This window comes from Podarcis tiliguerta, assembly GCF_965153285.1.
Source record: "Podarcis tiliguerta genome assembly, chromosome: 4".
Lineage (NCBI taxonomy): Eukaryota > Metazoa > Chordata > Lepidosauria > Squamata > Lacertidae > Podarcis > Podarcis tiliguerta.
In genome coordinates, this window is record NC_139537.1 from 1,676,301 (window position 1) to 1,689,488 (window position 13,188).

Consider the following 13,188-nt stretch of genomic DNA (forward strand, 5'->3'; position numbering starts at 1 on the left):
TTGTTTTGGCCCAGTTCTCTAATCTGTCAAGGTCGTTTTGAAGTGTGATCCTGTCCTCTGGGGTGTTAGCCACCCCTCCCAGTTTAGTGTCATCTGCAAATTTGATCAGGATGCCCTTGAGTCCATCATCCAAGTCGTTGATAAAGATGTTGAATAAGACCGGGCCCAAGACAGAACACTGTGACATTTTAGTGTATTTTTCATCTTTGTTGGAAGCCGCCCAGAGTGGCTGGGGAAACCCAGCCAGATGGGTGGGGTACAAATAATAAATTATTATTATTATTATTATTATTATTATTATTATTATTATTATTATTATCATTATTATTATTATTATTAATGCTCCTTTCATATCTCCAATTTTCTTGAACAGATCTCTGGTTTTTCCCATTCTATTGTTTTCCTCTATTTCTTTGCATTGCTCGTTTAAGAAGGCCTTCTTGTCTCTCCTTGCTATTTTTTGGAAATCTGCATTCAATTTCCTGTATTTTTCTCTATCTCCCTCGCATTTTGCTTGCCTTCTCTCCCCCGCTATTTGTAAGGTCTCGTTGGACAGCCACTTTGCTTTCTTGCATTTCCTTTTCATTGGGATGGTTTTAGTTGCTGCCTCCTGTATAATGTTACGAGCCTCCATCCATAGTTCTTCAGGCACTCTCTCCACCAAATCTAAATGCTTAAACCTGTTCCTCACTTCCACTGTGTATTCATAAGGGATTTGACTTAGATTGTATCTTACCGGCCCAGTGGTTTTGCCTACTTTCTTCAGTTTAAGCTTGAATTTTGCTATAAGAAGCTGATGATCTGAGCCAGTCAGCTCTAGGTCTTGTTTTTGCTGACTGTATAGAGCTTCTCCATCTTTGGCTGCAGAGAATATAATCAATCTGATTTCGATGCTGCCCATCTGGTGATGTCCATGTGTAGAGTCGTCTCTTGTGTTGTTGGAAAAGAGTGTTTGTGATGACCAGCTTGTTCTCTTGGCAGAACTCTATTAGCCTTTGCCCTGCTTCGTTTTGAACTCCAAGGCCAAACTTGCCAGTTGTTCCTTTTATCTCTTGACTCCCTACTTTAGCATTCCAATCTCCTATACAGTGGTGCCCCGCAAGACGAATGCCTCGCAAGACGGAAAACCCGCTAGACGAAAGGGTTTTCCGTTTTGAAGGTGCTTCGCAAAACGAATTTGCTATGGGCTTGCTTCGCAAGACGAAAATGTCTTGAGAGTTCTGCGGGGGTTTTTTCCCTCTCCCCCTTTCCCCCCAGCCCCTAAGCCGCTTAACAGCTGTTAGCTAAGCCGCTTATCAGCTGTTGCTAAGCCGCTTATCAGCTGATCTAAGCCGCTTATCAGCTGGTCCACTAATCCCTTAATAGCCGCTAATCCCTTAATAGCCGCTAATCCCTTAATAGCTGCTAATCCCTTAATAGCCGCTAATAGCCCTTAAACCGCTAATAGCGCTAATCCGCTAATGGGCTTGCTTCGCAAGACGAAAAAAACCGCAAGACGAAGAGACTCACGGAACGGATTCTTTTCGTCTTGCGAGGCACCACTGTAATGAGAAGAACATCCTTCTTTGGTGGTGTCATTTCTATAAGGTGTTGTAAGTCTTCATGGAATTGGTCAATTTCAGTTTCTTCAGCACCAGTGGTTGGTGCATCAATTTGGATTACTGTGATGTTAAAAGGTCTGCCTTGGATTCGTATCGAGATCATTCTATCATTTTTGAGATTGCATGCCAGTACAGCTTTGCCACTCTTTTGTTGACTGTGAGGGCCACTCCATTTCTTTTATGGGATTCTTGCCCACAGTAGTAGATGTGATGGTCATCTGAACTGAATTCGCCCATTCCCGTCCATTTTAGTTCACTGATGCCCAGGATGTCAATATTTATTCTTGCCATCTCATTTTTTACCACATCCAACTTGCCAAGGTTCATGGTTCTTACATTCCAGGTTCCTATGCAATATTTTTCTTTACAGCATTGGACTTTCCTTTTGCTTCCATGCATATCCGCAACTGGGCGTCCTTTCGGCTTTGGCCCAGCCGCTTCATCAGCTCTGGATCTACTTGTACTTGTCCTCCGCTCTTCCCCAGTAGCATGTTGGACGCCTTCCGACCTGAGGGGCTCATCTTCCAGCGTCATAACTTTTATATGCCTGTTGTCTTTGTCCATGGAGTTTTCTTGGCAGGGATACTGGAGTGGCTTGCCGGTTCCTGCTCCAGGTGGATCACGTTTGGTCAAAACTCTCCACTATGACCTATCCATCTTGGGTGGCCCTGCACGGCATAGCTCATAGCTTCTCTGAGTTATTCAAGCCCCTTCGCCACGGCAAGGCAGTGATCCATGAAGGGGATGATCCATGAACAACTTATACTAGTGGCTAAAATCATGGAAGCCTTTTTTAAAAGTGTGTTTGATGGCTCATAACACCACTTTTTTGGGAAGTGATACCATAAGAAAGGGACGCGGGTGGCACTGTGGGTTAAACCACAGAGCCTAGGGCTTGCCAATCAGAAGGTCGGCGGTTCGAATCCCCACGACGGGGTGAGCTCCCGTTGCTCGGTCCCTGCTCCTGCCCACCTAGCAGTTCGAAAGCATGTCAAAGTGCAAATAGATAAATAGGTACCGCTCCGGCGGGAAGGTAAACTGCGTTTCCATGCGCTGCTCTGGTTCACCAGAAGCGGCTTAGTCATGCTGGCCACATGACCCGGAAGCTGTCTGTGGACAAACACTGGCTCTCTCGGCCAATAAAGTGAGATGAGCGCCACAACCCCAGAGTTGGTCACGACTGGATCAGTCAGGGGTCCCTTTACCTTTACCTTACCATAGCAAAGATAATTTAATGAAGATTGCAATGCAATAACTTTTATGAAGGAGTATTTATTAGAACAGTAGACATAAAAAAGAAATGTGAAACGCTTAGAAAAAAGGAGATATACACCATGTCAATTAATACTGACTTCGGTAACCTTTAGCTTTAATTCCGGCCTTACAACGCCTTCCCATGGAGTGAAGGAAGTTTTTTAGTTCTGCAGCTGCAATAATGTGAAACCAAGACTGAATTATTGCCTCTATTAATTGGGCTTTATTGCTGGGTTGCTTCTGACGAACAAGTTTCTTTAGTCGGCTCCCAAGATTTTCGCTTGGGCTATTCCCAGGCCATTCCAGCAGTGGAATATGATTTCACATTCAGAACACTTCAGTTCAGGCTCAAGTATTTGATTTATGTATTTGGGGGCATTGACGTTCCCATTAATGACACAAATTCTGCCCCCACCTTTTGCTGTCATACAACTCCAGATCATCACACTATCTGGATGTTTCACGGTCGGTGTAATGCAAGTAGGATGTAATAATAATAATAATAATAATAATAATTTGTTATTCGTACCCCGCCCATCTGGCTGGGTTTCCCCAGCCACTCTGGGCGGCTTCCAACAAAGATGAAAAATACACTAAAATGTCACATATTAAAAACTTCCCTGAACAGGGCTGCCTTCAGATGTCTTCTGAATGTCAGGTAGTTGTTTATCGCTTTGACATCTGCTGGAAGGGTGTTCCACATGGTGGGCGCCACTACCGAGAAGGCCCTCTGCCTGGTTCCCTGTAACTTGGCCTCTCGCAGTGAGGGAACCGCCAGAAGGCCCTCGGAGCTGGACCTCAGTGTCCAGGCAGAACGATGGAGGTGGAGACGCTCCTTCAGATATACTGGATCGAGGCCGTTTAGGGCTTTAAAGGTCAGCACCAACACTTTGAATTGTGCTCGGAAACATACTGGGAGCCAATGTAGGTCTTTCAAGACCAGTGTTATATGGTCTCGGCGGCCGCTCCAAGTCACCAGTCTAGCTGCCGCATTCTGGATTAGTTGTAGTTTCCGGGTCACCTTCAAAGGTAGCCCCACGTAGAGCGCATTGCAGTAGTCCAAGCGGGAGATAACCAGAGCATGCACCACTCTGGCGAGACAGTCTGCAGGCAGATAGGGTCTCAGCCTACGTACCAGATGGAGCTGGTAAACAGCTGCCCTGGATACAGATTTGACCTGTGCCTCCATGGACAGCTGTGAGTCCAAAATGACTCCTAGGCTGCGCACCTGGTCCTTCAGGGGCACAGTTACCCCATTCAGGACCAGGGAATCCTCCACACCTGCCTTCCTCCTGTCCCCCCAAAACAGTACTTCTGTCTTGTCAGGATTCAACCCCAATCTGTTAGCCACCATCCATCCTCCAACCGCCTCCAGACACTCACACAGGACCTTCACCGCCTTCACTGGTTCTGATTTAAAAGAGAGGTAGAGCTGGGTATCATCCGCATATTGATGGACACCCAGCCCAAACCTCCTGATGATCTCTCCCAGTGGTTGCATGTAAATGTTGAAAAGCATGTAAATCTCCCATTCTCCTCCTCGTGTATTTCATGCCATCACTACCAAGCAAGGAGATTGGGGTCTCATCACTCCAAATAACACTATCCCATTGTTCGGCTGTCCAGTTACCATGGGTTTTAGCCAGTTTAATCTTTTCCACCTTTGCTTGAGAGATAATGGCTTTTCCCTTGGAATTCTAGCATTATACCAGTCCTTGCACTCAACTTCACCTTCCATTCTCCCATGTCATCTTGTAAACACCCAGATGATTTTCTTCTGTCACGTAGGCATAGTCTCTCCATTCTTTGATCGTCACTTGCTGTTGTGCACCTTTTCCTGCCTTTACCAGTCTGACTGAGTCTCCTTATAAAAGGTAAAGGTACCCCTGCCTGTACGGGCCAGTCTTGACAGACTCTAGGGTTGTGCGCTCATCTCACTCTAGAGGCCGGGAGCCAGCGCTGTCCGCAGACACTTCCGGGTCACGTGGCCAGCATGACAAGCTGCATCTGGCGAGCCAGCACAGCACATGGAACGCCGTTTACCTTCCCGCTAGTAAGCGGTCCCTATTTATCTACTTGCACCCGGGGGTGCTTTCGAACTGCTAGGTTGGCAGGCGCTGGGACCGAGCGACGGGAGCGCACCCCGCCACGAGGATTCGAACCGCTGACCTTTTGATCGGCAAGTCCTAGGCATTGAGGCTTTTACCCACAGCGCCACCCGGGTCCCGAGTCTCCTTATACCTCTTCACAAATATAGAAAGGCCAGCTTTGATTAAGTTTTCCTCAATCTTTCTTCTTCTTTTTTCTTTTTTAAAAATGAATATTTATTGAATTTTATAACAAATAAAAATATCTCAATCATCATGTTATATACAATTGTTCTCCCTCCCGTCCTCCGGACTTCCCTCAACTCTGTTACAATATGAGAACATCGCAGCTGCAGACAGCCAGCTTGTTGACATCATGTGATATGGCTAGCTGTGGGAAAGTAAATTCCCGGAAGTTCACAGGCTTTGGAAGTCTGTGTCCAGTGTGTAATTTGAGACCTTCCTGTTGCGTTTGTAAAGGAAGTCTTTGTCACTTGCTGGATGGAAACTGAAGTGATCGGACACGTTTTCTGTAGAGCTGTAATGCCAGAAATAAACAATATGTAAATAGATTTCTGACTACTCTTCTTTCCCCTGCGAAGAGGGAGACATTTTCCACGCTGGGAAATGTCGCCTATATCAAGATCTCCCTGGTCTGGGAACGCAGCCAGAGGCAGATCACCGGTAAACCAGCTCCGGGAGCAGGGAGAGGGGACAGCCTCTCCAGATGGGGCTAGTTTTCCAACAAACTCCCCCTCTACTGAGTTATTTAGTTTTATTTATTGTGTCCTGCTTTATATAAAAATAAATTCCCTTATTTTGTTAAAATTTCTATTACTATAATAAAGCTGTGAATGTTTATTCAGACCCTGCCAGTGAGTCCAATCCATTTGGTTGCTTCTGCAAATAACCTGTAAATGGTTCCCAAACTCTTTCAAAATCCTTTTTGTCCTTCTCTCATAGTTTCTCTGTTAGCTTAGCCAATTCTGCATAATTCATCAGTTTTTCTTACCATTGTTCTTTTGATGGTATTTCTTCCATCTTCCAATTTTGTGCAGTCAAGATTCTTGCCGCTGTTGTAGCATACATAAATAATGTCCATTTTTCTTTTGGCAGCTCTTGATTTGAGATTTGAGAACTGAAAGGCTTCAGGATGTTTAGCAAAGCTCATTTTAAACATTTTTTTCAGTTCATTATATATCATTTCTCAATATTTTTAATGCATTTGCATTCCCACCACATATGATAAAATGTTCCTTCCTTTTCTTTACATCTCCAGCATCTCTTATTTTCTTTCTTAAACATCTTTGCCATTTTCACTGGTGTGATATACCATCTATACATCATTTTCATGTAAATTTCTCTTAATAATATACAATCTGTAAATTTTATGTCAACTTTCCACAGTTTTCCCCAACTTGCAACCTAAATGTTGTGTCCCACATACTGAGCCCATTTAAACATGACTGATTTAACCTCTTCATCTTTGGTTTCCCACTCTAATAAAATGCTATATACCGTATTTTTCACTCTATAGGATGCACTTTCCCCCCTCCAAAAATTGAGAGGAAATGTGTGTGCATCCTGTAGAGCGAATGCAGGCTGCGCGACTAAGCCCAAAGCCAGAACAGGGAGACGGAGCGCTGCGCAGCACTCCATCTCCCTGTTCTAGTTTTGGGATAGCTGCGCAAAGCCTCCGCAGGGCAGCGGGGTGCCTTCACCCCACTTCTCTGCGGAGCCATCAAAGGCTGCACTCTGGGGGCTTCAGGCAGCTATCCGCAAGCCTTCCGAGTGCGGCAGGAGTTCCCGCTGTGCTTGGAAGGCTTGCGGATAGCTGCCTGTTCTTGGGGTCAGGGGAAGCCCGTCCCCAGCCCCGCAAGCTCCGGGAGTGGCGGCGAGGTTGCGCTCAATCTTGCCGCTGCTCCTGGACCTGTTCTGGGGGCTGGGGTCGGGGGACCCCGCCCCAGCCCTGCGGCTAAAAATGAAGCCAAGAAAGCGAGCGGGATCCATCGCGCTAGCTGTCTTGGCTTCTGCCAAAGCTGTACGCAGCCTCTCCCGACTGGAGAGGTTGGCGCAGCTAACGAGGAAGCCAAGACAGCCAGCGGGATGGATCCCGCTCGTTTTCTTGGCTTCTTTGCTCTTTGGGGCTGGTGGGAGAAATAAGTTTTTTTCCTTGATTTCCCCCCCTAAAAACTAGCTGTGCCCTATGGAGCAAAAAATACAGTACTTTTTAAAAAAAAAATGGATAAAATTGGAAAAAGAAAAAGAATCCTCCATCTTCTAATTTCTTCATAACTGTAGCCTTTTTCACTTAATAGTACTATTTTACATCACTTTCTGGGTGTCCAGTCAACTTTTTCTGCCATTTCTTTAATTTTATTATGTTTACAAACCACTAAATGAAAAAACAACAAATAACCAACCAACATGATAGCCATCACACAACACACTGTTAAAAGTCAACCTAAGCAAGTTGTGCTTACTTTTTCTGGTTATTCAGTTTTGACTTTTGATAGAATACAGATACAGATTACATTCTTCATTAAATTATCTTTCCATTGATACATAATTCTAAGGTATTACTCAAAACAAAGTGGCGTTATGAGCCATCAAATATCTGAAATACACTTTCCCCCCAAAAGGGGACATTCATCAATCCATCAGAATATATTAATAAAAATGTTGGTTAATTACAACCAACAAAGGCAACCAAACACCCCACTCCCTTCAGTTCTTCTTGATTTGTTCCTGAGGCTCTAATCCCCTTTTTGTCTCCATTGCAGATTTTGATGAATTGGAAAACAAGAACAAGGATGAACATGACAAAACCCCCGGAGAGGAGGAGCCATGCAAAAATTTGGAATGTGGAGAGAGCAGCAGTGAGAGCTCCTCTCTCACTTCCCAACCAAGAATTCTCATTGGAAAGAAACCCTATCAGTGCATGGAATGTGGAAAGAGCTTCAGGGAAAGCTTCAATCTCACTTCCCATCAGAAAATTCATAAAGGGGAGAAACCTTATCAGTGCTTTGAATTTGAAAAGAGCTTCTGTCTGGGCTCCCATCTCATTTCCCATCAGAGAATTCATACTGGGGAGAAACCCTATCAGTGTGTGGAATGTGGAAAGAGCTTCAGCATGAGCTCCAGTCTCACTTCCCATCGAAGAATTCATACAGGAGAGAAACCCTATCAGTGCGTGGAATGTGGAAAGAGCTTTAGTACAAGCTGCAGTCTCACCAAGCATCAAAGAATTCATACAGGGGAGAAACCCTTTCAGTGTGTGGAATGTGGAAAGAGCTTCAGTCAGTGCTTCCATCTCACTTCCCATCAGAGAATTCATACAGGGGAGAAACCCTATCAGTGTGTGGAATGTGGAAAGAGCTTCAGGTATAGCTCGGATCTCACTTCCCATCGAAGAATTCATACAGGAGAGAAACCCTATCAGTGTGTGGAATGTGGAAAGAGCTTCAGTAAGAGCTCATCTCTCACTTCCCATCACAGAATTCATACAGGGGAGAAACCCTATCAGTGCGTGGAATGTGGAAAGAGCTTCAGCATGAACTCCAGTCTCACTTCCCATCGAAGAATTCATACAGGAGAGAAACCCTATCAGTGCATGGAATGTGGAAAGAGCTTCATTCAGAGCTCCTCTCTCATTTCCCATCATAAAATTCATACAAGAGAGAAACCCTATCAGTGCGCGGAATGTGGAAAGAGCTTCACTCAGAGCTCCTCTCTCAATTCCCATCATAATGTTCATACAGGAGAGAAACCCTATCAGTGTGTGAAATGTGGAAAGAGCTTCAGTACAAGCTCCTCTCTCAATTCCCATCAAAGAATTCATACCGGGGAGAAACCCTATCAGTGTGTGGAATGTGGAAAGAGCTTCAGTTACATCCACCATTTCACTTCCCATCAGAGAATTCATACTGGGGAGAAACCCTATCAGTGCGTGGAATGTGGAAAGAGCTTCACTCAGACCTCCTCTCTCACTTCCCATCATAAAATTCATACAAGAGAGAGACCCTATCAGTGCGTGGAATGTGGAAAGAGCTTCAGTAAGAGTTTCAATCTCACTATGCATCAGAGAATTCATACAGGGGAGAAACCCTTTCAGTGCGTGGAATGTGGAAAGAGCTTCACTTATAGCTCCTCTCTCACTTCCCATCAAAGAATTCATACAGGGGAGAAACCCTATCAGTGCGTGGAATGTGGAAAGAGCTTCACTCAGAGCTCCTCTCTCACTTTCCATCAGAGAATTCATACAGGGGAGAAACCCTATCAGTGTGCGGAATGTGGAAAGAGCTTCAGTAAGAGCTCCAATCTCACTTTTCATCAGAAAATTCATACAAGAGAGAAACCCTATCAGTGTGTGGAATGTGGAAAGAGCTTCAGTACAAGCTCCTCTCTCAATTCCCATCAGAGAATTCATACTGGGGAGAAACCCTATCAGTGCCTGGAATGTGGAAAGAGCTTCAGTTACAGCCACTATCTCACTTCCCATCAGAGAATTCATACAGGGGAGAAACCCTATCAGTGCATGGAATGTGGAAAGAGCTTCAGTCAGGCCTCCCATCTCACTTCCCATCAAATAATCCATAGAAAGGTTGGAAAAACCATTATACAGCTTTAGGAGCCAGGCAAATCCGCACCTTGTTAACCAGGCCTTTGGCTGATTGACAGCTAATGCCCTTTTAAAATGTGGTAGAGAGGGGGGTTACAGATGTGTATTTTGTGTTTTTATATGGTCTTTTTATGTTGTAACCATCCTGAGACATGTGGGAACAGGAGTCGACTGAAAGTATCTGAAAGGGTTACTTCCAGGTTTTGCCACTCACACATTTGCAGACACGTAAAATGACATCACACGAATGTGCAGAAGCGGCAAATCGCAACCCGCGGATGCGCAGACACACAGATGTGGATTGTGTTCCTTTCAGGTTGTGAACATGGCTCCGGAACTGATCCCATTTGCAACCAGTTGGGAAACCCCCAGTTGGTAGGCATTGCCATTCAAATGGCCTGCATGCATCATGTCATTGATTGTGCAAGGCGGGCCTTACCTGCCCACCCCCCTATATTTTATTCAAGTTGGTACCACTGGGTCGGGTGGTATACAAATTAAATAAATACATAAATCGCCCTCCTTTGCACATGTTCCAGCTTGTCAATATCCTTATTTATTATCATTTCTAAAGTTTATGTGCCCTTCACCTGAAGATTTCACAACAGAAACACAAAGGATGAAAGCATGGCTTTCTCAAAAACAAGTTAAGCCAGAGAAATCTCTCCTCCCCGTTTTTTGGATGGAGTTACAATTTTTTTAGTGTGTTTTGATTTCAGTAAGGCTTTTGACAAAGTCCCCTGTGATATTTATGTGAGGAAGCTGGTAAAATGTGGGCTGAATGAGGTAACTGTTAGGTGGATTTGACTGACCGAACCCAAAGAGGACTCCTTCATGGTTCCTCATCATCCTGGGGAAAAGTGACAAGAGGGGTGCTGCAGGGTTGACTTGGATGAAGGAAATGACTTGGATGAAGGAACTGAGGGGATGCTCATCACATTTGCAGGCAACACCTGCTGTGAGTGCCTGCAGGTCCCGTCCCTGCCTCTCTCCATCTAGTCCAGGATGGGACCTGCTGTCCATCCTGGCTGATAAAAGCAAGCCGGGAAGGGCTGGGCGATGGGCTTCGTGGTGTGGTGACTCACACCTGTCCATGGAGGCTCAGGTCAATTCTGTGTCCAGGGCAGCTATCTACCAGCTCCATCTGATATGCAGGCTGAGACCCTACCTGCCCACAGACTCTCGCCAGAGTGGTGCTAGTTATCTCCTGCTTCGACTACTGCAACACGCTCTACGTGGGGCTACCTTTGAAGGTGACCTGGAAACTACAGCTAAGCCAGAATGCGGCAGCTAGACTGGTGACTCGGAACGGCTGCCAAGACCATATAACACCAGTCTTGAAAGACCTACATTGGCTCCCAGTATGTTTCTGGGCACAATTCAAAGTGTTGGTGCTGACCTTTAAAGCCCTAAATGACCTCGGCCCAGTAGACCTGAAGGAACGTCTCCATTGTTCTGCCCGAACACTGAGGTCCATCACCTTGGGCCTTCTGGCGGTTCCCTCACTGTGAGAAGAGAAGCTACAGGGAACCACGCAGAGGGCCTTCTTGGTGGTGGGGCCCCTCCCTGTGGACTGCCCTCCCATCAGATGTCAAGGAAATAAACAACTATCTGACTTTTAGAAGACATCTGAATGCAGCCCTGTTTAGGGAAGCTTTTAATATTTGATGGATTATTGTATTTTAATATTTTGTTGGAAGCCGCCCAGAGTGGCTGGGGAAACCCAGTCAGATGGGTGGGGTATAAATAAAATATATTTTATTATTACTATTAACACCAAACCGGGATTGGAGGCTAGTGTCGCAGAAGGCAGAATCAGACCACTTTATTCTGCCTTGGTCAGGCCCCACCTAGAATACTATGTTCGATTCTTGGCACCACCATTTAAGTATCTTAAATTTTGTTTGCCAGGAGAAATGAGGAAGGTGGGGGAACACAATCCATATTCCTTTTATAACAAGTGGCCAATATTTATTGAATACATAAATCTTTAAGACTGTTGCTGGAATCCACACAGCACTCATGGGAAAAGGTGGTGTGATCTTTTTTAGTATAATCAAATGAAACTTTAACACATGGCAGAATGAAAGTCTACAATTTCATCAGGACAAGTTATTTCTTATTTACTGTTGTAACCATTACTTTCTTTAAAATTATCTTTTGTACCATGAAAATAAATAAAAGCAATATTTTTTTTCTTTTAAAAAGGAGGTAGAGAAATCATGTGTACTATTCCAATAATCTGCTTATATGTGTTTTCTGTTATTTGGAGACTCTAATTCCACATTATCTATGTGTTTCTGTGTGTTCAGCACACATGATTGCAGGTGAGACTGAATAAAAGACTTCCTAGGAAATTCCCTTTGACTGCTTCTGTATTGTTTCAAATGTGACTTCACTTATAGATAAGAAGAAATATTTATTGCTGACAAATCACACCACAGTCAGCTCATTAATCTCAACCCCAACAAACCCTGCGCTTAGCATGAGCAGCTGCTTTCTTCCCATTTCATAGGTGAAAAGAACTGATAATGAAAAGGAAGAAGGGAGATAGACCCTTTTCCTCACCCTTTGGGGATCTGGGGGGCTTCATTTCACCCCTTAGTCCTGCTCCTGAAAGCTTGGCAGATGTGGAGTATTTGCTCACACACGGCCATTACTTAAAAATTAATCTTCAAAAAAAATAAAAAAATAGAAAATGGTATTGCATTCCTAAAAACTCTCAATAAAGCATTTCCCGTAGTAGCTGGCATCTTAGCAAGCCCAGTGCCACTCTGCCAACTGTCTCACTCCCAGCTAACTAATCTGAAAAGCTGTCCTGTCATCTCTGCAATGACTTCAGTGTCCCTTGAATTAGCAATTACCGTATTTTTCGCACCATAGGGCGCACCGGACCTTAGGACCCACCTAGTTTTTTGGGGGGAAAATAAAGGGGAAAAAAATTATTTCCCCGCCAGTGCGCTGCACCAATCCCGAAGCTTGGGGCGTGCAGAGCTCAGCTTCTGGGTGCCGGCAAGGTCTCCGCTAGCTGTGGGAGAGCCGCGGCTCTTCCAGGGCTAGCGGGGTGCTGAGCCAATCCCGAAGCTTGGGGCGTGCGGAGCTCAGCGTGCCCCAAGCTTCTGGGTGCCGGCAAGGTCTCCGCTAGCCGTGGGAGAGCCGCGCGGCTGCGTGCGGCTCCCCCACGGCTAGCGGAGCGCTGCGCCAATCCCGAAGCTTGGGGCGTGCGGAGCTCAGCTCAGACCAGGTCCGGGAACAGCGGGAAGACGCGCTGCGCATCCCCGCTGTCCCCGGAGCTTGCGGGGCAGGCAGCGGGGAGAAGCGCTCTTCTCCCCACCGCCTGCCTTCAGACCAGGTCCGGGAACAGCGGGAAGACGCGCTGCGCATCCCCGCTGTCCCCGGAGCTTGCGAGGCAGGCAGCGGGGAGAAGCGCTCTTCTCCCCGCCGCCAGCCTTCGGATCAGGTCTGGGGACAGCGGGAAGACGCGCTGCGCATCCCCGCTGTCCCCGGAGCTTGTGAGGCAGGCAGCGGGGAGAAGCGCTCTTCTCCCCACCGCCTGCCTTCAGACCAGGTCCGGGAACAGCGGGAAGACACGCTGCGCATCCCCGCTGTCCCCGGAGCTTGCGGG

The 13,188-nt window shown here is 46.0% G+C and overlaps 1 protein-coding gene across 2 annotated transcripts in view; it reads left to right on the forward strand.

Moving 5' to 3' along the window:
* The window catches only part of LOC310675527 (uncharacterized protein), a 36,157-nt gene that overhangs the window by 8,226 nt on the left and 14,743 nt on the right, over window positions 1-13,188 (forward strand). Inside the window, exon 6 of one of the 2 annotated variants that reach the window (XM_083436304.1) lies at window positions 7,726-10,094. The exons of the other annotated variant lie outside the window; for it this stretch is intronic. Within the exon in view, the coding sequence (XP_083292430.1) occupies window positions 7,726-9,572 (1,847 nt within the window). The 3' untranslated portion in view covers window positions 9,573-10,094. Of the gene's footprint in view, window positions 1-7,725; window positions 10,095-13,188 lie in introns of those variants that run through there. 2 annotated transcript variants of the gene reach the window in all.